The sequence below is a fragment of the Syngnathoides biaculeatus genome, chromosome 4 (genome assembly GCF_019802595.1).
Source record: "Syngnathoides biaculeatus isolate LvHL_M chromosome 4, ASM1980259v1, whole genome shotgun sequence".
NCBI lineage: Eukaryota > Metazoa > Chordata > Actinopteri > Syngnathiformes > Syngnathidae > Syngnathoides > Syngnathoides biaculeatus.
In genome coordinates this window covers 31,316,861-31,343,584 of record NC_084643.1, presented here as the reverse complement: position 1 = coordinate 31,343,584, position 26,724 = coordinate 31,316,861, and the positions used below count along the sequence as shown (strand labels likewise).

The 26,724-nt window shown below is 43.2% G+C and overlaps 1 protein-coding gene across 2 annotated transcripts; it reads right to left on the bottom strand.

Moving 5' to 3' along the window:
• Positions 1 to 612: 612 nt before the first annotated feature.
• On the bottom strand, positions 613 to 26,724 carry scarf2 (scavenger receptor class F, member 2). 2 transcript variants are annotated; one of them, XM_061818049.1, is made up of 12 exons: positions 26,129 to 26,724; positions 21,969 to 22,027; positions 20,476 to 20,577; positions 19,327 to 19,846; positions 17,761 to 17,979; positions 17,476 to 17,604; positions 16,335 to 16,438; positions 14,538 to 14,652; positions 14,141 to 14,238; positions 7,180 to 7,335; positions 4,435 to 5,626; positions 613 to 2,449 (listed from the first exon to the last, which is right to left on the bottom strand). In XM_061818049.1, exons 1-12 carry the CDS (start codon positions 26,236 to 26,238, stop codon positions 2,335 to 2,337), a joined length of 2,919 nt encoding a protein of 972 aa, XP_061674033.1. In that variant the 5' UTR covers positions 26,239 to 26,724; the 3' UTR covers positions 613 to 2,334. The 2 variants fall into 2 exon arrangements, with proteins under 2 accessions (XP_061674033.1, XP_061674034.1); XM_061818050.1 differs by having other exon boundaries at positions 613 to 5,626; positions 26,129 to 26,723.

Genomic DNA, 26,724 nt, shown 5'->3' with positions numbered 1-26,724 from the left:
TGCTTAAGTGCGTCGTCTTCCTTCAGCATCTTCACAGCCGCTAAGGAGGACATATATGCAGCGCATGATTGCGTCCCATTACAGACATTCCACTGTTTTCCCTCGTGAAAGGAGCTCTTGTGCCCCATCCCGGAGCGATCCAAACTAAGAGTTCCACTGATTTCCTCTGCCTGCTTTGAAGGGCCGCCGTCGACCCCGGGACCCCGCTGCTTGGACCCACAAGAGAGGGTCACGTATCAAGGATGAAAGACAATTGGACGTTTATTGGATTATGAGTCAATATATACTTTTTTCTACAGCGCAGATGTTCTAGCCAAGTGTTGTCTGGGATAATAGCGGAATGTGGCTCGAGCATCCACGGGAAGGCCACAATAAATAATTTGATGTTTAGAAACGGATTAAAAAGACAGTCATTGAAGCACTAATACAAAATATTTTCGACTTCAATGTTTTATACTATATTTTAAATATAAAATAATATTATTTATTGTAAGTATTTATTTGTTTTATTGATTTACGACGTTACATTACATGCCTCTAATCCAGACAAGAATTTAAATGATCAAATGTGGTTCCGTGTCCCGCAAAAAGCTCCAGCTGGTCTCACAGGTGTGCCATTGTTTTTTTTTTTTTTTGTTTTTATTCCAGGTAAGTAAATGAGAACACTGACTTAATGACCATACACAAATATGCTTAAAAACAAACCCCCAAAGAATAAAATACACTCTTACAGGTGGTATCAGTGTTGCAGCATTTGAGGCCCTCATGTAGACAAATGCAAGCCCATTCAAAAAAAACAGCTAGGGGCCAGTCAGATTTCAAAATTGCCAGGTCATTATGACACGTTATGCTTTTAAAGTATGTAATGGTTTCGTCAGTGGCATCATCATCTTGTACAATCTTTTCTTATACGGAAAAGGGAAAGTTTTCCTGCGCAGCTGGTAAAGCCATATAATCGTACTCCGCATCATGCAGTTAAGTGTTCCGCAAAACAATAACATCAACAGAGACCAATTACATTGTGAACTTTACAGGATGGAATTTTGCTTAAAAAGTTAGACAAAGTCAAAAACAAAAAACGAAACGAACGAAAAAAAATGGTACAAAGGAGTATTAGGTCCTCGCTGTAAAAAAAAAAAAAAAGTTTGACTTGATTAAATCGGCCAGTTGTGGCTTTGGCAATGCAACATTCATTTTTTAGTCTGGACTTGGTGATGAAGTGTTGCTTTCACAGCAGCTCGCAGTCATTGTTTTACCTTCAGGACTTTAAGAGCGGCCGCCCCAAGTGAGGCCACAAGACGCTACGGTAATAAAATTGCTAATCGCAATTCAGGAAGATGTTGTAATCCCCAATTAAAGTAAATGACTTCATCACTCACTATTGTTTCAAATGAGCAAATTTACATCCTTAGAGTGAAGTATGTTTACTTATCGGAAAATCTCACGCTGTCTGGTTGCTATGTTCGCTCGTATAATCTAACGACAAAGGGTGCTACGCATTTTTTTTGGAACAATGATGTTCTGATAGAAATGATGGAATTTTCTGAGCCAATCAGGATCGAGTATTCACCAAGAGCCTGGTATAACACTGTGTCCTCTCACACAAACATAATTGTAGCTGCTCTTCCAAGGACCTTAAAAACATTTTGTTTTAGAAAATAGAATTATTAGAACATTTTTAGAAACATGAATATAATTTTTTCCAGTCCTGGAAATTGATCAACTCAAATTCCATACTCTTCCATACTTGCAATGGAATCCTACGTGCAAGATCCAATACAGTGTGTTGTAGATGATGACATTTAGCTAGCAGGCTAAAATGGCGGTAGCTGGTCCCAGCCACCACATATTTACGCACAGATTTAAGGCACAGAGACACAAACAAAACCACTCTTGAGCCACGGTATGATGAGGGATCCTGCTTAAAGTAAGCCATTTTACCATTAACTTTTACCTAAAAGAAAATATTTTTTGGTACGTCACTCCACTCTCTTTACACTACAACAAATAGTTTTTAAATAGTCTCATTGGATGTTTCATGAATTGGACAGTGACGTTTCCTTATTTTGGAACAGTACGAGCAGTGACGATTCAATTATGACTGGAAGTGATTCGTTCCTGTCAAAATGCAGCACATACAAAATCGGGATTCAGATTCTGAAGTGCTAGACTTGAGAAACAAATCTATGAATTTACTTTACAAGGCTTTTGAAGAACTGAACATGCAGAATCCCCTTTTTGTTGGCTTTGATCAATCATCAACACAAAGTGTTTTCAGAATAATTAATAATTTACACGATCAATATATGTCAAGAAAGATGGCAGCTATTAATCTCACACTGTTGCGTTAATTTGTGAGGGAGTTGTAACGTTATGACTTTTTCTCGTAATTTCACATTTTTTATATATTTTTTTGACAGAGTAGCTCAAATACTCCTTTGGAACAGACCTGAAAGCCAGACACACAGAGAAAAAAAAACAGAGGGTCATATAAGCACGGCTTACAAAGATAGTAAAAAGTACACAACGTATACATGTTGTAAAAGACACAAAAGTAACATAAGAAGTTGTACCTTAAACAGACAAACTTTCAACATAGCTATTCAACAACACCCTGAACAATAAATCATTTTCTCTTGAAAAACATGAATCATTCCAGTTTAAGTACCTGTGATTCCGCCTTTTGATTAAAAAAAAAAACAAAAAAAAAATGGGAGACTAGCTGACAAAATACTGTTGCTTAAACTGATCCACAGTTGAGGCACACTTTTAAACATGCTACCATTAAGTTTCACCCCAAAAAGCAGCTTGTTACTTCAGCATCGAATGACAATATGATCCTTTTGGCCCAAAAAGATCTTTTTTTCCCCAAATTTTTATTACAACCTGATGAGAGAATCAGACAAGAGAATAAGGTCCTCATCACATTCATTGATCTGTTTTTGAGAGAACAGTCATTTCTTGACACATGCGTTCACAGACAAAACATTAGACGGAGATTCTGTTTTATTAAATGCAGCTTGCGCGAACTCCAGATGACTGTGGTTTGGAAAATGGACGGTTTAAAGGGTTTCATAAGCATGACAAAAAGTTCACGCAGCCCAACCGGGGCTTGGGATTTTAGCTTATGTTGATTTCTCACCCGAGAACAACATTCTGGTGATTTGGTGCCTGTCCAGACACTCAAAAATCAAGAAAATCTGTTCCGAATCTCTTGATGTCTTTGTAACGTCGAAATTTTTCTACGTGGTATCTTGGTTGGCTTTCATGGCTCGAAAGAAGTGAAACACTAAACATCACGAGAACGCTTTCTGTTTACAGGTCAGGAAGGCATGGAGGACAAGCATCACTGTAAATTCCGGACTCGTACACAAGTCCGTGTGTTACTTTTTGGCAAACTGCTGGACTGAATCTGTTACTTTGGTTAAAGAAGAATTGTGTTGCTGTCATTCAGTACCCCATTCTGTAAAATATCATTTAGTTAGCTATAAAAGGTAATATAAAAAAGGGTTTTTGATCGTGCATGCTGGTCCACAGAAATGGGAGAAAGATAGCTTGTGGTCTTGAGAAGAACCAGTATGTTTAGTACCTGTGAAGACTAGTTATAAACAGAATGATAAACTGTAGAGCTGCAGGTTTGACTAATGCCGCGTTCTCGAAAACTGGGAAGTTGCAAATGTCCAACTTCTGACGAGGAAAATTGCGACAGGTTGTCACGCATTAAGGGAACGTATGTATTCTGGTGAGATATCGTCAGTTTATATAAACACGGAAATTGTTTTACTTTGAGTGAAACGACAGAAACAGACTGCACGATGTGACCTAAACCAGCAGAGGCGCTATTAGTGCACAGCAGGATCCGTACCTTGGATACTTTTCCAGCGATAACATTCTTACTAGCATCAAAAAAATTGAAGTGCCATTGAAACAATTTAAAGAGAATTATTCTGAACCATTTTTATAAACAAATTATTTGATTAATAGGTTGTTAGTATTCCCCATCTACAAGGAATTTGAAATCCAAATGCCCAATAGTAGACACGATGCAACATCATCTCTTGCATCAAGTTTTGATTTCTCGCCTGGATTTCTTTGCTGTCTCTTCACAGACTTTAATTTCTTCATCACAGATGTCAAATTCTTTTTTTTTTTTTTTTGTTCATCTTTTAAGGAATGACATCACACCGCTAAGTTCCAACTGGCACCTATCCAACATCCCAGTTTTCATGAATGAATCACTGGCGACAGATTGTGTTTTGAAACAAATACGGATGATGAAATGCATAGGGGTATGATATGTTGATCTTTGCTTAAAAAAACATTCGTCACACTTGGTAGGCCCTGGTGTCGATGCAGACTTGTTTCAGTTTCTGATGAATCGATTTCTCGTCTCTTTGCATACAAATGCAGCAAATTTGTGAACTAAACACTTACTTGACCATCTGCGGCGGCATGATGGCTGTCTTTTGCTGGGGTGTTTTGTTCTCTGGCATATCCAAAGTGGCCTCCTTGCCTTTCTTCCTTGGTGGCTTTTTAATGGGAGTCTTCTTTGGCGTAGCATCCGCCACTAGATCCCCCGGCCTTGAGCCGTTCAAGTCCTGCTTTTCTGGGCTCTTGGTTTCAGGGGTCCCGTGGTCAGTGGCGACGGGCGCCACCATCTTCTGGAGGTTGCTGGAGGTGGGCAGCAGTGGCTTAGTGGATCCCTGCTGGCTCAAACCTGTGGACGGGGTCCTTTTGGCTTTCTGCGGAGGTGTGGGCCTCTCCCGGGTTCCCTTGGGTGTTGATAGTCCGTTGGTCTTGGTCAGGCCCGTCCCCTCATTCCTGTTGATGCTTTGGGTTTTCTCCTTGAGCTGAGCAGCCAGGAGGGTGGCGGCCTCAGAGTTCATGTGGGGATGGATGACTTTGGGGCTCCTAGGTGGATCCTTGGGGGTCTCTTTTGAACTATCACTACTCTTCTTCTCAGACGAAGAGGTGTGGAAGTTACTAATCTTCCTGAGGGCGTTCTGAACCACACCATTGATGTGCTCCATGTGACTGGGACTGCTGTGCTCATCCCCAGACTTCTTGCCTCGCAGAGGTTTGTGTTTATTGGGTGACCCATCAGTGTCACCGTCGTGCTTTCTCTGCTGATCACTGCTCTTCTCACTCTTGGCTGAGGCTTCAGTGGAACTCCTTTTTTTCACTTTCGGAACGGCGAGAGCTTTAATGCCTCCCTGCCCCTGCTGTTCCGGCTGGGGAGTGGTTCCGTGGATCCATGATACCTTTGGCTTGGTTGAGGGGTCTGGCGGTCGTGGCTTAGGCTTACCAGGTGACGGTGGTGGTTTCCCGTTGCGCTTGTACTCAGGGTTTGGTAAGTCCCCATCTTTGCCACTATTTTCATCCTCCTTGGACTGCTTGGAGAGACGGGCAATCCGTGCGTAAAGGGTTGCAGCCGCGTACTCGGAACCGCTGGTTGAGCCTTCACTGTCCGAGGACTTCAACACAGGTTGATCACCTCCCTCTGTTTTCACGACACTGGTATCCTTAAGGGAGGTGTACTCTCCTGCATCATCATCAGTGGGAGCAGTTTCTGGCTTCTGGGTTTCTGGACTGTGACTGTGCTTCTCCTTGCTTTCATTCACAGATTCTACGACAGATAAATGGGATTTTTTGAATTAAAAATCAAACCATATTTGTGATTAGATTCTGGGAATTTAAGTCAATTTACAGATCTTCCTGTGAGTTTGGTGACTTTTTTATTGACCTTCTTGAGTTCCCATCAACATCTGTTTGTAATTCTCTCTTTTAATGGGGCGTAATAGATAAAACTCAAGAAAACTTGATCATAGGCAGAAAAGCAAAGATCTGGCAGAGACATGGCAATGATGGCCTGACCAAAAACTTACAGAGCATCCTATCAAATTACACGAATGGGATGCTCACAGCCCACAGACGGCATATTTGTACATTTGCATTTATCCTTCATAACAGGAAGGGGGTGAAAAGTGCTGATGATTCTATTAAAAAATGCTATTTTGATTTAGAAGCGGTGGGTCAAAAAGGAATATCTTTCCACCGTCTTTTAAATAGCCATTTGTAGTTCATATTGTAGCTAAGATCAGAATGTGGAGTGTTTATTGTACATATTCCCACCAAAATTAGGGCAGTTTCCTGGACAAGGAACTCATCAGGGTGTTGCTGATCTGGAAATAAATCAATGTATGTTACTGTCTGTTCTACATCATTTATTTATATATGTGCAGGATATGTAAATAGGTGGCAGCTGGAAAGCGTTGGCCTCACAGTTCTGAGGTCCCAGGTTCGATCCCGGCCCTGCCTGTGTGGCGTTTTCATGTCCTCCCCGTGCTTGCGTGGGTTTGCTCCGGGTACACCGGTTTCCTCCCAAATTCCAAAAATATGGAAAATTAATTGGACACTCTAAATTGCCCCTAGGTGTCTGTCTCCATGTGTCCTGCGATTGGCTGGGAACCAGTTCAGGGTGTACGCTGCCTCCTGCCCGTTGACAGCTGGGATAGGCTCCAGCACTCCCCGCAACCTTTGTAAGGATAAGCGGCAAAAGAAAATGGATGGATGGATATGTAAATATTATGGAAATACACTACTAAGTTTACTTCTGGAGGGTAGCCAAACTTTTACTTGTGTTTTGAGAAATTTCTGTCATCAACATATTCAAGCAATGATTTCTTGACGTGCAGACACGTACATATGAGCTGGAAGGGATTTGGCACGGAAGATATCATCATCCTTCTAATTCTACTCCATAACCCCTTTATGTTGGAAAGAAAAAGAAAACCCGAGTGCGCTAAATCCAACAAATCCAGCACTTCCCGCATTGAAAGCGATGGAAAGTGTGTCGCCCCCCCCCCTCTCCCCTTCCCCCTGAAACATCAAGAAGTTCAGTTTGGATTTAAGCCACATGCTGACTTGACCGTACTGTTTCCTGTTTAGACTCCTCTCGCTCTAAAAGTAAGACACAGATGGCATATGATGAGAGGCACAGCTCCCCATAATGAGATTTGCAGAAGTGTATGAGTCACTGCGTCAGGGGATCTTCACAGAGCGTGTGTGTCAGCAGCATGTGTGTGACTGGAGAGGCCACTTATGCCAACAACACATTAGCCACGTATATGTAGCAACGCAGATAACTAATGTGTTTAGTTATTCCCCGCAATGACTCACCTTCATTGGGCACGCAGTAAACTGGACCCTCGTCGCCACTCTCAAAGGAGGAGAAGGACTCCTGGGAGGACCAGGAGGAAGGTGAAGGCTGCTCGGCCACCGAGGGGGGCTCGATGAAGCTGCAGTTGAAGTTGTGCTCGGGGTCGTGGTGGGCTACTGGGAACACAAAACAAAAGCAGAAGCTCAGAGGTCAGAGAGAGGGTATTGTACCACGTTACAAGAACAACAGTCTGCTCTCACGACGGCTGCTGAGTGGTCGGAAATGGACTTGGGATTGGTTTTACATGTCAGTTAACAGAGTGAGTTTGATTTCAGGATTTGGACTTTTTCTCAGCGCTTGATGCCGCATGCCAAAATCGAGTTGGCAGTTGACTTTCGAACAGGCTCCAAATTCAGTTCACTGAAGCTTTTTGAGACAATCGTCTGAGTGACAAGTGACAATCTAGTAACTCAAAGACAACGCTTCCAAACATATCGTCAGCCATTGTTGTTTTTAAACAGCTTCCAAATTGTAGCAGACTACAAAGGATACATTATGCCTTTGAAGAATGAAATCCCGCTATGAAAATACCATACACGGATGTCATTTTTATTGTTAATGTGCATCTTTACAAAGCTAAATCCCTGTGAGGTCATCCAGTTCTGAATTTTCACTTCAATTTTCGGGAATGACACGCCTCTAAAGTCGCAGAAAACCTTCAAATTCAAACAGCCATACATTTGCTGTCTGCTTAGCTGCAATTCAGGTCAGGTCTAAACTTTACTGAGTATTATTTGACGCAAGGCTCAAAAAGCTGAGCTCTTGAAAGTCAGTGTGTATCGTGGAAGCAAATTACAGTTACTACTCATTTCTTATCCTGAGGGTCCAACAATAAAGCTGGGTCGACGGCGCCTGGGCCACGTATGGCAAATTTCATGAATAAATTCAATGAAATGAACTCATTAATGCTTTTCACTTACTTATTTTACTACCCGACATTTTTTCGCATGTCAGGTAAACAATCGGCGCTCATGGACCAGAATACCGATAACCCTTAGATGAAGGGTGCCCAGACTTTTTTACCACAAGATCTACTTTTCAAGCAGCCAGCCTCTCGAGATTTAGTGCTTGGGGGCTTGACGTCTTATTTTTTTTTTTTTTTAGAACAACCAATAATGAAATAGAATGACCAAGCCACAAAGATCTACTACCCACTACAAAAATGCAAAACAAATTTAAAGTATATTGAGGATTCTTTATGTGTAAATGTATGTTTGTGTTGTATGTTTGCATAACCGCATGAGCCAATATTGCACAACACAACATAGTGAACCATAAACATTTTTTGTAATTATCTGACTTCACGTTGATGATCACTAAACACCACATGAATGAAAATGCACACCTGGGCTGTGTCAGTCACGTCAGTGGATTCGTCCAACTGCAGTGAGAAACACTCAAAATCTCCGATGTCCTTCCACACATCAGACATGGCTTCACTACGGCGTGTAACTGTACTCCTTTACAGCTGCACAGATTTTATTAAAGATAATATTTCCGCCTTATTTTTAAAAGATCGGAACAATGAGTCAGCTATGCCTCTTTTAACGTCTCTCCGTCTTGGAAGGACTTCTTGTTATTAACGATGATGCGACGAACCTGGAACGATGCTTCGGTGGCGGCGTTCACGGTTGAACTGCATTGTGTGAAAAGTGACTGCTGTGCGGCCAGTTGGGATTTTAGTTCGTTCACTTTTCTCAATCTCAGTTTGCTTTTCGGCGGAATGTCGGTGTCATATTTTCCATAAACAGTTTGAAAATGCCGCTCCACATTTCACTACACTGGCAGATGAGGCAAACGTGCTTCGAAAATGACATCGTGAAAAAAAAGTCCACCTCACATTCCGAATGAAAGTGATACGTTTTTGTCTTCTTTACTCCAGCATCCATACTCATGTTTGATGAGATTTCTTAAGCGAGGTCTTAAAACAGGGGGGGGACTCGCTGAGTAGCGTGTTTTCCTGTACTGCCATTGTCTGCCTATGACTGCGATCGACGGAGTGAGAACGCCTGCCTTAGAATTATTATGCAAATTTCAAGATATCCTAATACCTTCTAAAAGTCGGAAATAATACAGAATTCATCATTGCAACTTATCTTATTACATTGGGAATATACTGGGGAAATCTGACTGGGCCACCAACATTCATCAAGACTTAATGTTGTACCCTGTAAAAAAAAGAAAAGAAAGATGTCTATTTCATGAAGGATTTTTTTTTTCCAAAGAGATGACTTACGCTGCGACTAATTGAGACATGGCATCTATTAGAGTGGGGGCCACTTCTTGAGAAAATGTGGTACAAGCTTATTTCCTGCTCAAGCCATGTGACATTCTGATGTTCCTTTTTCCAGAGACTTGAGCCAACACAAGCGTGTCGAATGAATGTGCGAGATTCCTTGTTGAGGGTCTTCGCTTAGTAGCCCATCCGCAAGGGCGAAGACTACTGAGCAGCTCCTCTATTCGAGGACTGCTGTCCTGTTAGTCAACAGGACAACAGATGGACAATTTGCAACGTGATCGACAACTGCTTCTCTTCAAATAAGCACATGCACACCGTGGGTCCTGAGGGGTGGATTATTCTGCAGACTGGACGCCGCTAGGATTCTTCTCCACACTTAGGCATTAGTGACATGTCGCAGCTGCAGAGCTCAACCACACATTTGGTCAGGGAGGAGGGCGGGGATCATTTTTACAGACCTGGAACTAAAGCTACTTTAAAGCAGGGGTTTCTTCTTTCTGGGTCCAGGGACCCCTTGCAAGGGATTTTTCTTTCCAAGGACTTCACCTCATAATCCCAACATCAATTAAACATAACCACTATACTGTACTGGTAATAGACATCGTCGATTAAAGGCAACTAATCTCTAAACATGTGTTTTTTGACATCTCGTTTTCCAACTAGCCACTTTACCTTCTAACTTTCAATTTGTTTGTTGCTGCCATTGGGAGACTACAATGCTCAACAGAGCCATCAAGGGCACATAAACTTCATACTTCTGCATGGATATGATCGTAAAAAAGTAAGATGGTTGTGGAAAGCATACCTGTTGGCCTCGCAAACTTTGGCTTGTTTGATCGCCGCTAGTTTTTGTTTCGATTTCTATCTTTTTTTGTTAATGATACATCTTTATTTAACACTCTAAATTGCCCCTAGGTGTGATTATGAGTGTAGCTGTCTGTCTGTATGTGCCCTGTGATTGCCTGACAACCAGTTCAGGGTGTACCCTGCCTCCTGCCCGTTGACAGCTGGGATAGGCTCCAGCACTCCCCGCAACTCTTGTGAGGATAGGCGGCCAAGAAAATAGATGGATGGACAACTTTATTTATTGCAAGTTGATTTGTAGCACTCGCAGCTACAGCTCATGGATACAAGCTTTGAAAACCGCAGGTTTAAAGGCTTTAACCATGGTTTAGAATTGAAATATTTGTGAGATGTTTGTCTTAAATAACATAACAACTCAAAAATCCAACATGGCTGCTTGGCTAGATCACATGAGTCCAACCTGAGCATCATCGTTTAAGAGGGGTAGCAGGTATTAAGGTTGTGAAAATGTTTCAGGCCCAGTTTTTGGCCAACGAAGGGACCGAATGCGAAGAGGAATGTTGTTACAAACGCACACATCTGCAGTCCCGTTCAAGTGTCCTGGGATTAATCCAGCTGCAACACAAACGGGTGGTGCTCCGCACGAGCACTCATCCGTGAGGAAACAGTTGGACACAAAAGGATGCAAGGAATGCGCTGCAGAAGTGAACGTGGAGGGCCTGGGGTAAATATGCTCTCAGTGAAATGCCAAAAAGCAAAGTGAGCACCTCTTTAGAGATGCCAAGAAGGGGCTAGGTGATTTAGTCTTCCTATTGCAAGTAGTGACCCCCCCCCCTCCTCCCTGTTCTTTTTCATTCTACATTGCCACATCTGTTGCCACTGGCCCTGACGGGGATAAATCACAGTACTGACACGGGCTGGGGTAAATTTGACCACTTCCTGTTTCCAGCCCTGTCGGGCCCCCTCTGGAATGTACGTGTGTGCGTGTATGTGTGTGTGTGTGCGCGCACATGCGTGTGTGTGTGCAGGACTGCGTAGTCTCCGTCAAGAGTTTCTAAATGCTGGCAGACCCTGCTTCTGTGGCCCAAAAGTATGGGTAGGACAAACCAGGAAGCACAAACAACAGTCTGCAAAGTCTTGAAAAAAAACCTACAACCATAATCTTGGCATTTGGAAGCATTTATGGCAATGACTTGTCTGTAAAAGAGCACATTTCTGTAAACGCACAGTAAACTGCATGGTGTCTTTCTGAAGAAAACTGAAAACTTGGAGAGGGAGTCGGTCTTCTGCTTTTCCTGATTAATATGGAAAAGACACGCTCGTCTAAAAACAAGCATTTTGATATCCCACACTGTGATGACAAAGACATGCCTGTCTCGGCGCAGAACAAGGTCACAATGGAGTCAGACTGGAGCTTAAATAATCAGCTGGATCACTTAGGAAGCACATGCTGCTCAGACGTGGAAAAGAAACCAGGTCATCATCTTTTAACTCTTTCATCGCTCGCTTGGAGGGTTTTTTTGCAATATCAAATGTAGGACACGGTCAGGGAAGTTCCGCGGCGACTTTCTGGCTCTTGCATCAACTACTTATGAATGTGCAAATGCCCAACTGCAGTGTTAAACTTAATTATGCATATACAGAAAAATACAAAAATCGGTTTGGAATTTGACTACTGTTATCTGGAAAAATATGCCTCTCAGGTCGCGCAGAACATCTGAGTTCAAACAGTATGATTTTTAGCAACAGTTTCCAAATCTCCACAAAGGCTATCGAGAATGCCAGAAGAGAAGAATAATACCCGGTGAAAAGGACATGAAGCAAGTAACCTTTCTAAGCAGTAAGACATCAGCCTCACTAGACACTTCAATCATTTGTTATTAAAGTGTTTGGTAGCTTTTAGGTTTTTTTCTTTTTTTTTCCATAATCTTACTGTCATGTTGTGAAAAATTCAGATTTGATGAATTGTTGAAATGTAATCATAATAAGCAGGCAAAGACTTCTACATGTTTCTGTCCACAGATACCAGCACAGCCAAAAACTCTTTTTCAGAGGTGTTCAAATATTTTGATCGGACAGAATTACAGAAAGACGTATTGTTGTGATACAGTGGTAAACTAAACTTGTCTCTGGCATAATAAAAGCACAACTCAAGTGAACGCTCAACTGCTCATTAGAGTTGAACAGATCAGCATTTCTTGACATCCTGGAATAGAAGAGAATGAGGGCGGAGACGGATCCGTCACAGACCACGAGACCTCCACATTGGCCTGCTGGGTCCACCCCAACACTGGAGCCTTTGATGGCTCATCTCTCAGCACCAGCAGCAGTGGCCCTCAACCCCTGCGTGACAACCGCCGGCCTTCTTTGAATAACACCCGCTTCGCTTGGTGAAGACAACGACGGATGTGGAGTATAGAAAACAGGAGGTAAAAGAAAAGTGCACTAGTTTGGGGCTGGAATAACACAAACACATGGCCATCGGAGGGTGCCAAAAACAATAAGGGGCTCTAAAATCAGTGCATTCCTTTGAAATGAAAGCTCATATTTGTCTGGCAGTGACCACATTTCTCAATCATCATCAGCTAAGCGACAAACTAAGCTCGCAAAGGGCACAGCAAAATGAACCCAGTGTCCTTAGCAGGCTACGCATAAGCTGTGTCAGTCTTTCGCCTGCTCCAATACAGTCATGCATCCATCCATTCATCCATTTTCTACCACTTCTCCAGCTCTGGTCGCAGGAGAAGTAGATTCCTTACCCCGGCCACTTCTTCCAGATCTTTCGGAGGGATCCCGAGGCGTTCCCAGGCCAGCCAAGAGACACAGTCTCTGCAGCATGTCCTTGGTCGTCCCCGGGGTCTCTTTCCGGCGAGACATGCCCGAAACACCTCACCAGGGAGGTGTCCAGGAGGCATCCAGATCAGATGCCCCAGCCACCTCATCTGGTTCCTCTCAATGCGGAGGAGCAGTGGCTCGACACTGAGTCCCTCCCAGATGACCGAGCTTCTCACCCTATCTCTAAGGGAGAGCCCAGACACCCTGCGGAGCAAAGTCATATCGGCCGTTTGTATCTGAGATGTTGTTCTTTCGGTCACGACCCACAGCTCCTGCCCTTACGTGAGGTCAGAACGTAGCTCAACTGGTAAATTGCGAGCTTTGCCTTTCGAGATACAGTCTTGCAATAAGTTTGAATTTCCAACTACAAAGTAACCTCGAAAATCAAGCAATCGTGCAATTCCGACTTGTTTTTTTTTTTTTTTTTTTTCATCAGCGTCTAATGTCACACAAAACTTCAGACAAAGTCAGATGTCAACATATTGAACAAAACCTCAGCATACCCCATGAGATCTCAGTGGAGCGGCCATTAAAGGATTCCCTCAACATTTTCTTTTTTTTTTTGGGTTGGGGGGCAGTTTTTTTTCCCCAAACTTCTTCCAAAAGACTGTGCACCTGAAGTTACGTACAAGGGTGAGACTCCAATGATGATTTATGGATTTTATGACATAACTCGTTAAATCTATGATATTTATCATCCAAGTTCAGAATAAACGTTTAATGGCTTTTCTTGTAAGTAATGATTCAAATTACCATTTGTTTTTACAGTTAAGAATGTTCAAATGTTATGAATGTGTGAACTCACATTTGCATTGCACCTTTATTCATTACACGCCATTTAAGCAACGACCTCGAGGTTGTAACTGTCAACCCAATAGAGCACGTTAAGAAATGCGTTGCTCAAACTTTCTGACTTGAAGTCTTTGGTTTTGAAACAAAGCCGCTGAAGATGTGATTTTTAGCACCAGAAAGCACAGTTGCAAAAAAGACAGGCATCGTCTGGCAGCTCATTGTGGGATATGAAAGAGAGTTTTGGGGCTTACCAACTACTTTTGGCAGTTTCTGTCTCCTCAGTGGAATACGGGGAAGTTTAGTGCTGATTCGGCTAAATCGTCCGCACAGAATCCGCTTGGCTTTTTTGCTGTTGGAAGAATTGTCTGGGTTAGATCTGAGGTAGGATGACAGCATGGAAATACAAATGAATCATTTAAAAGAGGGTTTATTAGACTTGGCCCTGAGTTCGGGCTTGCTTGCACTGCTCCCTATGCAGTATTATCAACATGTAAAACACTTGGATGTATTTCGCCGCTAATAAGCTGCTACCTGGAGAGACACTAACAATCAGACTCCATCCATTTTTTTGTTTTTTACTGTTTTCGTAACAGGGAGGCAAACTTGACTTCTCATCGTGCGCCTCTGCAGAGAAAACACCTCACTCACTTGTGGTCGTCTTTGTGCCGACAGAGGCAGCAGCAGCACAGAAGAGAGAGAAGGATGATCAGCAAAAAGGAGACGAGTGTTCCGGCCGCAATCACGCCCATCCGCTGGTTTGGCTCTGCAAAAAAAAGAAGAAACAAAGAGTTCTGGATGGCGCGGCACAGTTGTTGACTTTCAACCAAAATCTGAGAACTAATACAAAACAGGATTCAGTTGCAGTTTTTTTTCAGTATTTGATAGAGAAATCATTCATTTTCCCACTCCAGAAAGTGTTTCCGAAAACCCCGAGTCTAGAAATCAATAACGTCTGATCATTTGGCCAATGTTTGGATAAGCACTCCAAACAAGAGTACAGCTAGCCCAGATGCTAGTGCTAACACAACAGAAGAGGCTAAAGTAAGGATGGAGATTTATAGTTCAGTTCATCATCAAGAAATTGGTCAATGATTACTCATATCTTGGCAAGAAATAAATACATAAAAATCATTTCAGCTATAAGAAGTGCAACAACATCCACAGAGACCCTCCAAAATGGCAATTCTCCTTTGGGCAGCATTATTGGGATCAACAACAACAATGGCACGCAGACGGCTTCAGAAATGTCAGAAAGTGATTGCTGCTTCCTATTAAAATTAAACTTAGACATCCATCCATCCATCCATCCATCCATTTTCTTTGACACTTAACCTCACGAGGGTCACAGGGAGTGCTGGAGCCTATCCCAGCTGTCAACGGGTAGGAGGCAGGGTACACCCTGAATTGGTCACCAGCCAATCGCAGGGCACATGGAAACAAACAGCCGCACTCACAATAAAACCTAGGGGCAATTTAGAGTGTCCCATTAATGTTGCATGTTTTTGGGATGTGGGAGGAAACCGGAGTGCCCGGAGCAAACCCATGCAGTTACGGGTAGAACATGCAAACTCCACACAGGCAGGGTCGGGATCAAACTCGGCTCCACAGAACTGTGAGGCCAACGCTTTCCATCTGATTCACGGAGCTGGCAAACTTAAACATATAAAAATTAATTAATTAACTGATCATTAACCAGTCATCTAGTCATCCAGCTGGTCAATAGTCCATCAGCATAGACACCCGACTCAACGTACTGATTTGCGGGGCCATGATAAAGGCAGAGATTCTATTATCGTAGTACAAGCCAATGGACTGTACAATCAGAAGTGTATCATAAGGTCAAGTTCCATACAGCGGCTTTAATAGGTAACTCGGGCTCTCCCATGGGCCTTTCGGCTGTCACATTAAGATAAGATGAATTGCCGCGGCGTGTGGTCGCTGCTGGTTATTTACCGTCGGGAAATAAAGGACAGGAAGAGGCTCGAGGGCATCACAAGGTCTGAGTCGATCATCACAAACTTGCTGCTGGTCTGACTGTTGAGCTTTTTCCAACGATGTCCTCCCTGGTTGCTGCCATCAAGTCTAATTATTAAACAGTCCACTCATCGTTTTACTTTCCCCTTCCCCTCTTTTCTCCATCCCCTTCCTTCCTATCGCTCCGAATAGACGGGAACGGCGCCAACGAGTGCAGCATGCTGGGACACACGTCTGGAAAAGCTATCAAGACCTTTTCTGTGTAAATTCTCCCACTACAGACACAAGACTGCAGAAATTGTTTCTTGGTACGGCGTGTACAGCCAACCCGTTAGTCACTAAAGATACAGTCCGATTGAGGGGCTTATGGCTTTTTGGACATCCCAAGCAAACGTGCTTTTTTTGTCTCACAAAAACACATGCTCACTTTTGAGGACAGCGCAAGTTTTTGAAAACAAGTCTTTTTCTTACGAAGATAGCAGGCACCAGAAACTGGGTCGCAGTTCTTGTCATGGCACGAGCAGGTTTGGTTGCAGTTCACGCCGTATTTTCCAGGTTGACAGGTCATATTGCAGCTGGAGATGAGATAACACCTTTGTTTGACGTACAGTTTCAGCCAGATTTTATGTATATTTATCAAATTCAAACACTTTTTCATCACTTGAAAGAAAAAGCAGAAAAAACAGGGGGCGGGGGATTAAGCAGACAGGGTGGAACTAATCTAAATGCATGTACTGTCGAGGAACATAAAAACGGACGCATGCAACACAGTAGGGCGAGAACTAGAACAATTATTTTACTTAATGTGAATGGCAGCCTTGTTTTTGCCAAAACAGAATGGACATGAGAGAACACATGAGGATAGGATGGGAAAAGGTCAGAGGCCGTGATTTCTGTGGCTACTCTGCAAGACTTTTAAACTGTTAAAATATTTTCCACGGCAGTCACGGTGCAGATGCGAGACCGGGTCAGTCGTAGAAAATGTGGTGAACACGACTAAACCTTACAGAATGCAATAAATAGGGTGGATCCAAACTTGGATGGGGTCCTTTGTGGAACGGGAAGCACATGTACAGCGTTCGCCGGCAACTTACGCTCGCCGCCTACAGTACTACTCTTTTAAAACTAAGCCACGTGTTTAATACACCTACAATGCCAGCTGTGGCATGTTTGCAAAGTCTAATGCTGAACGTGTGTGTGAGACAGTACGAGATGGAACTTATGAACAGAAAAGGAATATTTTCAAACATTTATTGACGCCGACTCTGGGGCCAGCAGTTTCATTTGAATTTGCCGTGGGGCCCGAAAGTACAACAAAGCTCCCCGGCATCCAAGATTCTTTGTGAGGGACCTCCGTCACAACATGACGAGAGGGAACGCACAGGGACCCGTGGCAGACCGTGGGTGGTTGTGCACCTTTGAGGTTCCGGGGCTCAGAAGCCCCCCATTCCTTGTCACGAATACCGAGATACAGACTATGAGAAAACTTAGCAAGACTTGAACATGGGGGAACATATGGTCAAGGTCCAGCAGCACACGATGTTTCGTGCAAATGGGGTTCCTCTGGCCCCCGGGAACACGGTAAAATGCAATGGTTGGGCTCAGGACTTACTAAGTGCCGTAAAACCCTTGGTCACACAAGCACTCGCCGGTGACGACATGACAGTTGCCGTTGAAGCAGTGACTGCAGTTGTTTTCGCAATTCTCGCCATACGTGCCGTTGGGGCAGCTCACCTCGCACCTATCACACACAAAAGAAGAACGCAACGAAAGCATCATTACAGAGCTCAGCAGCTTTATCGCACTTGTATTACTGCAGCTACTAGTTAAAGTCAGTTTGCACCTGTGCGTTCAAATAAAAATGCTAAGAGAACATGAAAATACATAATTTTCCTACCTGTCCCCAATCCAGCCGGGGTTACAGTGCAAGCACTTGCCCTGAATGGGGTCGCAATGATGGCCGTCCTTGCAGGTGGGGCACACTTCCTGGCAGTTTTCGCCAAAGAAGCCTTTGGAGCAGAGCTGGTCACAGCGCGTTCCGTTCCAGCCTCGGTCGCACGTGACGCAGCTTCCCTCCGTCACTTTACATGGCTGCTGGTCTTTGCAGTGGCCGCACCTGACGAATGACTTGGGTCAATACTTCAAATCGATTCCTCCTCTGTGTCGGAGTCATAATGATGCAGGTGGCCGCGGGTTTGATTGAAAACTTTGCTGCCTGGATGATCATTTAATGGGATGACTAATGATGAAAAGTAACTTTATTTTTTTTCAGTTTACTGCATCTGAATTGTTTGAGGTGAGCAGTCCGTGAAAGGTAAATCACTTGAGGCCTAAATCGTTTTTACGTCTCAACTTAATGGCGATGGGATAATGTGAACAGCAATTTCCAAATCTTTACAGCGGCTCCATTAAGCCTATTTGAAGCGTTATTGGCTGCAGTGTATATCACATCTTATTGAAACTATAAAACTGCAACCAATCATGCAACACATAAAGGTAAGCGAACGTTTAGCATCTGTAAAAGTGTACGCTCGCTGCACTTGATTTAACATCTTGGCTGCTGCAGCCATTCACTTAGCTGAATATGGACTACGATATTTTTTAAATTATATGTCTATTTTCAGATTGTTCTTTTCATTACTAAGGTCTGATTTATGTTTCAGCATGCTACCACCAATATGCTCTGTCCTGTATTGGAATTACAACCTATTTTTAAATATGGTCTGCTGTACACGCTAGAATGGAAAACATTCAATTATTATTATTGCAGCTGCCAGCGTGCACTCAACTGTAATTGGAGTGCTGTACTATTTTTACATACTATACGCACCTTTACATCACGAAACTCCGTGTTTTTATGTTCCGTATAATTTAAACATCTTGAAAATGCTCTTATACAAGGAGTACACTAGATTTATCTTCACTACTTCCATGTTGCAGTTAACTGAATTAGGACTATAGGACTATATATTTTTTTTGTCAATGTGTCAATTTTTGCATTAAACTTTTTCATTGCTATGTTCTTTGTTTTAATGTTCGTCTACCTGATACACCTCAGAATGGAGGAACGTTTACTTTTAAGTTGTATAATTTTGGCTACAGTTTGGTTACATTGGCCAGCGGTGCTGATTCTGAACCCCCTGGGCAGATTAGATTGACATGGCAACACTTTGGAGCTGAAATCTGATTGGACAAAAAGCCTATACTTTGTCCAGGAAATGAAAAGAATAAATTAATAAAATTTCATGGAACAAATACTGAGCTTGAAGATAAACATGTAGGCCATTGCTTCTGATTGTAGTGTACACTTCACACACTGTATTTAATTTCATAATACTTTCTTTGTTTTTTCCTATTGCTTTTGTAAAGTGATTGTATTTACATGATGTATACGCTTTGCACCTCAGAGTCAAACGGAGCCTTTCAGTACACGAAGGGCATTCTGACTGTAAGCGTTTCTTACTTGTTCCTGCAGTTTTGCCCGTAGAAACCAGCAGGACAAGGCTCTCTGCAAAATTTCCCCCGGTAGCCCGGCGTGCAGGTACACGAGCCATCGGCCAGGTTGCACTTTCCGTGGACGCAATGGCAATATCGGTCACACCTGGGACCCCACATCCTCTCTCGGCACTGGCAGCGCTGCGTAAACTGGTCGCACGGCGAGTTGTTGCAATTGCACTGGATGGCGCAGTTCCGCCCCGCCCAACCGGGGCTGCACAGGCAGTGGCCCGTCATCGGGTCGCACACCGAATTGACGCTGCAGTAGCAGTTGTTGTTGCACTGAGGGCCCCACACGCCCGGGTGACACGTGCAGAAGCCCGTATCCTGGTCGCATTTGCCCTTTTGGCACATGCACATGTTCTCGCAGTTGGGCCCCCAGCGATTGTGGTTGCACGTGCACTTTCCAGTCAAGTCATCACACTTGCCGTTTGGGTAACAGTTACATTTACCCTTGCAGTCGGGACCCCAAAACTGGGCGGGACACTCTGTTTACAGAAAATACAGAGACATTAGTTGACATCTTGAATGTACAGTTCTGTGCACAAAAAAACTCAATCCCAATGCTTTGACATGCAATTTTCATTTGTTCTGTGAGCACACAAATGCACATGTGATTCGGAATGCAATTTTAGTAAGGAAATTAGGACCCAAGAATATTGTAATCTATAAAAAATATATCATAAAGGTAATTGAAAAGAATGTAAAGAATGCAACTGTGTTTGACTTTTTTTTTTTTTTTGCTTCAATTCAATGAAGAATGTGCTGTTCCTTTTGGCATGTGTGCCTTGCCCACCTGGAGGGAATATGAATCAGACTGAGACACACACACAAAGAAGAATTTCACAACTACCTCAATAAGCTGCAGTGATAGTAGGCATTTTGTTTTACAAGGGATCAAAAATATGTGCCTGTGAGTTTTGTTACATTGTCTATCTGCATGTGTTGCCCCACCAATTAAAACTATATTATGTTACAGGACTGTACCTCTCTAACACATTAATTGTAAGTTAATTAAAATCCTTCTGTTGGTTACAAAAACTCGTGGTGGTTTGCACAGTCTTATGGCAAATACTGTAAAAACTAAGTGTTGACACGGTAGAGCACGGCGGCTTACTTGTATCACAGCTTGCCCCGAAATATCCATGGCGACAGCGGCATTCATTAGGCCTGACGCACACCTCGTTTTCCTTGCAGGTGAAGTTGCCTTCACAGAGAGCTTTGGGGAAACAAGATGTGGCTGTGTTATTCAACAGCTCCACTCCAGAAATTACAATGAGTGTACTAGAATAAATAAAACTACGTTAATTCTGCATTGCATGGCTAAAGCAACCAGTGACACACTTGGCCATCTGGCATGGGTTGCCCCACACATTTAAGCCCCTTTGTTTGCATCAATGGTAATGCGATACTGTAGCTAGTAATTTATTATTGCTTGGCCAATTCCTACCACCCCACTGGTAGCTAGCTAGGTGTACCTCCACTCCATAAATACCTTGAGTGACAACATTTACAGAACAGCTCTGTTGTATTCTCAAGCGACGAGATGACACCACAAATGCCCCCAGCTGCCTCTCCGCCACCCGAAGGCAGCCCCTGAAGACTTTTAACTCGCAAGCTAGCTGGTTGCTGGCTTTGTTTGTGGAGTGTGGTTTCACGTATTCCAGACAGCATTTGAGAACATCCATCCATCCATTTTCTTAGCCGCTTATCCTTACAAGGGTCACAGGGAGTGCTGGAGCCTATCCTAGCTGTCAACAGGCAGGAGACAGAGTACACCCCGAACTGGTTGCCAGCCAATCACAGGCCACATGGAGACAAACAGCCGCACTCACAATCACACCGAGGGGCAATTTAGAGTGTCCGATTAATGTTGCATTTTTTGGGATAGGGGAGGAAACCAGAGTGCCCGGAGGAAACCCATGCAGGCACATGAAGAACATGCAAACTCCACACAGGCAGGTCCGGGATTGAATTTGGGACCTCAAAACTGTGAGGCCAACACTTTTCATCTGATCTACTGTGCTGCCCGTTTGAGAACAGAGAGGTCTCATTTTCTGGACGGTGGATCTCTGCTCTTCACGGGGGACAGAGATGGTCGAAGCCAACAACAAATAATTGATGCCCAATTAATGTTTTTTCAATTCTTGAAAAATAAGCAAAAATGTATTTTGGGGATTATTTGCACCCAGAAAAAGAAAAATTTAAACCCCCTCAGAATTTCATTTTAAACAAGGCAAAACAAACAATCAAACAAACAAAAAAAAACAATGGGTGAATCCGTGCACGCCAAATCGTGAAGTATGTGGGGATTCCCTGTATTTGGGGCGTATTCTCATCATTCTGATTTGGCAGTGCTGTTAACATTGTTGACTATGGTGTTGTCAAATTCAAAAGACATTCATTTTCACTTCACAGGGACTTTAAATATGTTTCACAGTTCAAAATAACCCGGCCTACAGCATGTTGTCATTTTTCAGCATGTTTAATAAACACCAGGTGATGTGTTCTCCATGCTCCTTCCATTTTTTTGTACGTGTCCTCCCCCTTCCCCCAGTGCAAAATTTTTGGACACCCCTGTTATGAACGATTGCACCGAGTTGTACGTACGTGTGAGGCATTCCTCGCCTAGCTGAGCCCATCCGCTGCAGCACACCAGGCCTGGAGATCTGGAAAAGAATTCCCAAAATGTAAATAAGAGGGGAGGGCACCTGTTGTGAAACACACAAATGTTGTTGCGACCACACCCAACATCTTGTGGTCCCATTTGGGGAGATCAAACACTGCAAGTCATTATCAGTGCGACGCACATGCTGGGCACATGCCGCTCAAATTATATGAATCACGGCCCGGCACCGGTGCAATGTATTCAAAAGCCCTCACAACTGGAATTCCCTCGACGTTTATCGGCCTCTTTTGCCTTTCCGGGCCTTTTTGGAGAGAAAACAGTGGAGGAGTCTAAATATATAACAGTTGTCTGCCAAGTTTTTTTTTTTTTGGCTCTTTCAGGAAAGGACAAATTTGTCTCCTTTTCCCCCCACGACCGTGACCTTTGCGGGGCCTCTGCAACACGTCAGCTGCCCCCGTAGTGTTTGAAGATGGCAGCTCGCTTCAGAGTCGGCGTGCAGGGAGTGACGCCGTTTTTTTTTTTTTTGTCCTGACAAAGAGGCGAGTGCTAAAGATCAACCTTTGCACGCTTTCATTTGCAACAAAAGGAGGAGTTTTGGAAACCAAGTGTTTATGATTTTATTATGCTGGATTCAACTCATTTTGGGCAGCTGCGCCACTCCAAATTACGACAAACTACTACCTATGTGGACTGAGTTGACCCCTGTTGAGCTTTTAATACAGCGGCAATCTGAGTCAGCACTCATGAAGAAAGATGGTGTGTTCACAAGCGCCGCGATGGCACAAAAACAGTACTTGGAGTGACTAAATCCATTTTCAAAAGGCCGTAAGTATTTTAAGAATTGACAGTATATTTTCATATGCTTTATGTTCTTTTTTCCAGATACTCCCATAAAGGTCACTGGAAATTGACTTTCCGGGAACTCTGGCCCCAAACCTGCACCTATTCATTTATTTTTGTCTTTGCCAACCCTGTGGGTTTGAGGTTTTGATTCCTGTTTGTCAGTTTGTTTTTTGTTAGTTAGTTAACAGGATTGTGCTCATCTAATGATTATGAAACTGAAATGGTCATGAACTGTAGAGAGGAACGTCATTTGTACCGAACAGCAATTATATACATTTGGTGAAGATCCAAATTAAGGTGTAAATTCAAGAGTTTCGCAAATAGATAAATAATGCATATCCCGATTTCCTTGAAACTTTGCGGGGTCTTTGCACATTGATTTAAGTATTAAAATTTGGTCAGAGGTGAGGATGCAGGAATTGATTCAGGAATTGACTTCACTTGCATCGAGGTCAAGTGGGCCAGTGACCCATTCAGAACCAGCTGGGGCAGTTGCCCCAAAAGGTATGGACGGAATGGAACTTTGTGTCCTTGCTATCTCATTAATATTATATCCAGTCAGGCATATTAATTTGGTAATGTTACTTACATTTAGGGGTTACAGCACCACCTACTGTTGTGGAATGCACCTGACCTGTTCAATTATTAAGATGAAAAATATGGTATTGATTGTTTAATCCTGAAAAGACATCCATCCATCCATTCATTTTCTTTGCCGCTTATCCTCACAAGGGTCGCGGAGCATGCTGGAGCCTATCCCAGCTGTCAACAACCGCACTCACAATCACACCTAGGGGCAATTTATAGTGTCCAATTAATGTTACATGTTTTTGGAATGTGGGAGGAAACCGGAGTGCCCGGAGAAAACCCACGCAGGTACGGGGATAACATGCAAACTCCACACAAGCGGGTCCAGGATCAGACCCAGGACCTCAGAACTGTAAGGCCAACGCTTTCCCAGCTGATCCACTGGGCCCCTGAAAAGACATTTTCTTAAAATAAAACATTTGTGGATGTAGCCAAAGATTTTGCTTTCGTGATTTTTTTCTAAAAAAAGCAATTTTCCTGTAGCAGTTTTTCAGTCATCACAAGGATTCCCATATCGAATTCACGAAAGCAGTGAGTGCTGAAGGCATGACTGACTTTCAACAGTTGACTTTGTAATGCAAAGATGTGCCCCTGGAAACGCTGACATGTGATGATAATCGCTTAACGCGCCCCTCCTCCCCCGCACAGTACATATTGTAATGGCCGCAATGGGAAAAATAAGTTAGCGGTGAGTGGCGAGTGCTGTAATTGTTGGATATAGAATGAAAGGGCAAGATGACAAACAAAAGAGCAGCAAAGTGCGCCAGGCCTGCACCGAAAACATACATAAAGCAAGCCAAAATAGTGCTGACTAAAATATGCGGCCGCAATAAATCTTCGTGTCATTAAGCAGCAGTGCAGTTTTTACAGCACTTTTGTTCTATTACAGCCCACACGGGTCACATGGTTAGTGCATGAACAAGGTGGGATGGTTCCATATTTATTGGCGTCATTTCAATATTTTTAGAGCAAATCGTCAAGGCAGCAAATGCATAGACAGTATTGTATTCCCTTCCAAAATAATCATTTTTGGGGGAGATTGAGCTATTTCTATTTAAGGATTATAAGAATAAAGGCTAAGGAGGTGAATTAGAGGTTAGCACGTCTCTGCCTCACATTCTGAAGTTCTGGCTTCTAATCTCAAATTTCGCCACACTTGCATTGGTCTTCATTTCACATTGCAAAAACATGAATGTTATATTCAATGAAGATTCTAAACTTTTCATTATTACAGTTTGTTTGTCTCTAACACAGTCCTCTCCAAAGGTTTTGGAACGGCAAGGTCAGTTCTTTTGTTTTTGTTAAATTTCAGATTAAAAGATGAATATGAGAGAAAATTCCCAATTCCAGATTTTATTTCGTGGTGTATACATCTAGATATTAAAAAAAAAAAAAAAAAAACTCAGGGCAGAACTGTTCTTTTTTTAAGCCACCCACTTTTCCATCCATCCATCCATTTTCTTTTTTTGCCGCTTATCCTCACAAGGGGAGGCGTGCTGGATCCTATCCCAGCTGTCAACAGGCAGGAGGAAGGGTATACTCTGAACCAGTTGCCAGCCAAACGCAGGGCACATCAAGACAAACAGCCATACTCACAATCACACCTAGGGGCAATTTAGAGTCTCCAATTAATGGTGCATGTTTTTGGGATGTGGGAAGAAACCAGAGTGCCTGAAGAAAACACTAACACGCACAGGGAGAGCATGCAAACTGCACACAGGCAGGGCGGGGATTGAACCCGGGTCCTCAGAATTGTGGGGCCAACACTTTACCAGCTGATCCATCATGCCGCCGCCACCCACTTTTCAAGTGAGCAAAAATGATTTGAACATGTAACTGATGGGTGTTTCTTGTTGTTCGGGACAGTCTTAGACTGACCTAGTCAATCACTGGACCTTGACCCAATAGAGCATGCATTTAACCTCCTGAAAAGTAGACTGAAGGGGAAAACCCCCAGAACCAAACAAGAACTGAAAGAGGCTCCAGTAAAGGCCTAGAAAACCATTTTAAATGAAGAATGCAACAGTCCAATGAAGTCAGTGGGATGCAGGCAGATCCTTAAGTCAGCTGGGATAGGCTCCAGCTCTCCGGGAACCAACATGGACAAACCGGATAGATGAATAGATGGTGCAGTTGTTTGTTTACGATCAAACTTCACTTTAGAGTCACAGTAATCTATCTATCTATCTATCTATCTATCTATCTATCTATCTATCTATCTATCTATCTATCTATCTATCTATCTATCTATCTATCTATCTATCTGCTGTAAGAACAGCGCCCCCTATATTCCCATAGAAACAGTGCACCACACAGATGCATACATCTGCACCTCCGCTGTGACCGATGGAACGGACTCCTCCTTCTCCTCCTCCTGCTGCTGCAACTGCAGACTGGACTGTGGAAAAATTGCTTGAAGTAAAGCATTTTGAATAAAATGTAACAAATACTAGTGTCGCTCAGACTTCCTGGCTTCAAAAGGCCGTATCCCCCCCGTTCAACTGAAGCTCGTGATTGAATTTAATAACTTTAATAGGGTCATGTGTAGCCAAAAAGCAATCTGGGTCAAGAAAAAAAGGACACGGTCAGTGTTAAACGATATTAGAAATGGGTAATTTTAGTGGTGATTACAATTTGAACAATGGAAGAATGCACAGGAAAATGGAGAGAAACGAAGGTTTTCTTTAATAAGCATGAAAAGGACTCTTACCCTGTTGCTTTGCATACATTTCTGCCTTTGGGATTCAGTTGCTGGCTCACAACGACGCTAAAAAGGAGAACAACCACCGCCGCAAAAGCAAAAAAGTTCTTCACTTCCATCGTACAAGCAGCAGCATCCTTCTAGACGCCTTTTTTCTTTTTTATTCCACACACAAACTTTGGTTTTGCGCACTTAATCCAAATCTGTCTCCAAACGAGTTGTTAAAAAGTCCGCGGGAATCCACTACGACCCCAAATTTGGGAAAAGCGAGAAAGGCAGTTTTGCTCATAAACGTCGTCCTCGTATTTTGCGCCGTTACTTCCATGAAAAAAAAAAAAAAAAACTCTTCGAAACGAGGGCAGCGTGCAAAAGTGCTGCGTCCTGGCTCGCTTTAAGGAAAGAAAACATGCATCCCCTTTATGATTAACGCTGGCGAAACATAAATAAAAAATGAAGTAACAAAAGTAGAAGGTCCCGCTTAGGCTGTCCCTCTCTGAGGAGAACGACTTCACTTTCGTCCTCACTTGCGCAGTCTCAGGAGTGGCAGGAGGGAAATTCCTGATTTGTTACTCTGTCTTTACTGTGAGCGCCATGCGTGCGCCACC

Excerpts from the sequence above, each read along its gene's own strand:
- scarf2 (XM_061818049.1), bottom strand. The coding sequence starts at position 26,238 with ATGGAAGTGAAGAACTTTTTTGCTTTTGCGGCGGTGGTTGTTCTCCTT. Across the intron at positions 14,653-16,334 it reads TTCTGGTGCCTGCTATCTTC|AGCCAAACCAGCGGATGGGC; the intron begins GTAAGAAAAAGA and ends TTTTTTTTGCAG. Across the intron at positions 2,450-4,434 it reads ATGCCGCCGCAGATGGTCAA|GTCTGTTCCAAAGGAGTATT; the intron begins GTAAGTGTTTAG and ends TCTGGCTTTCAG.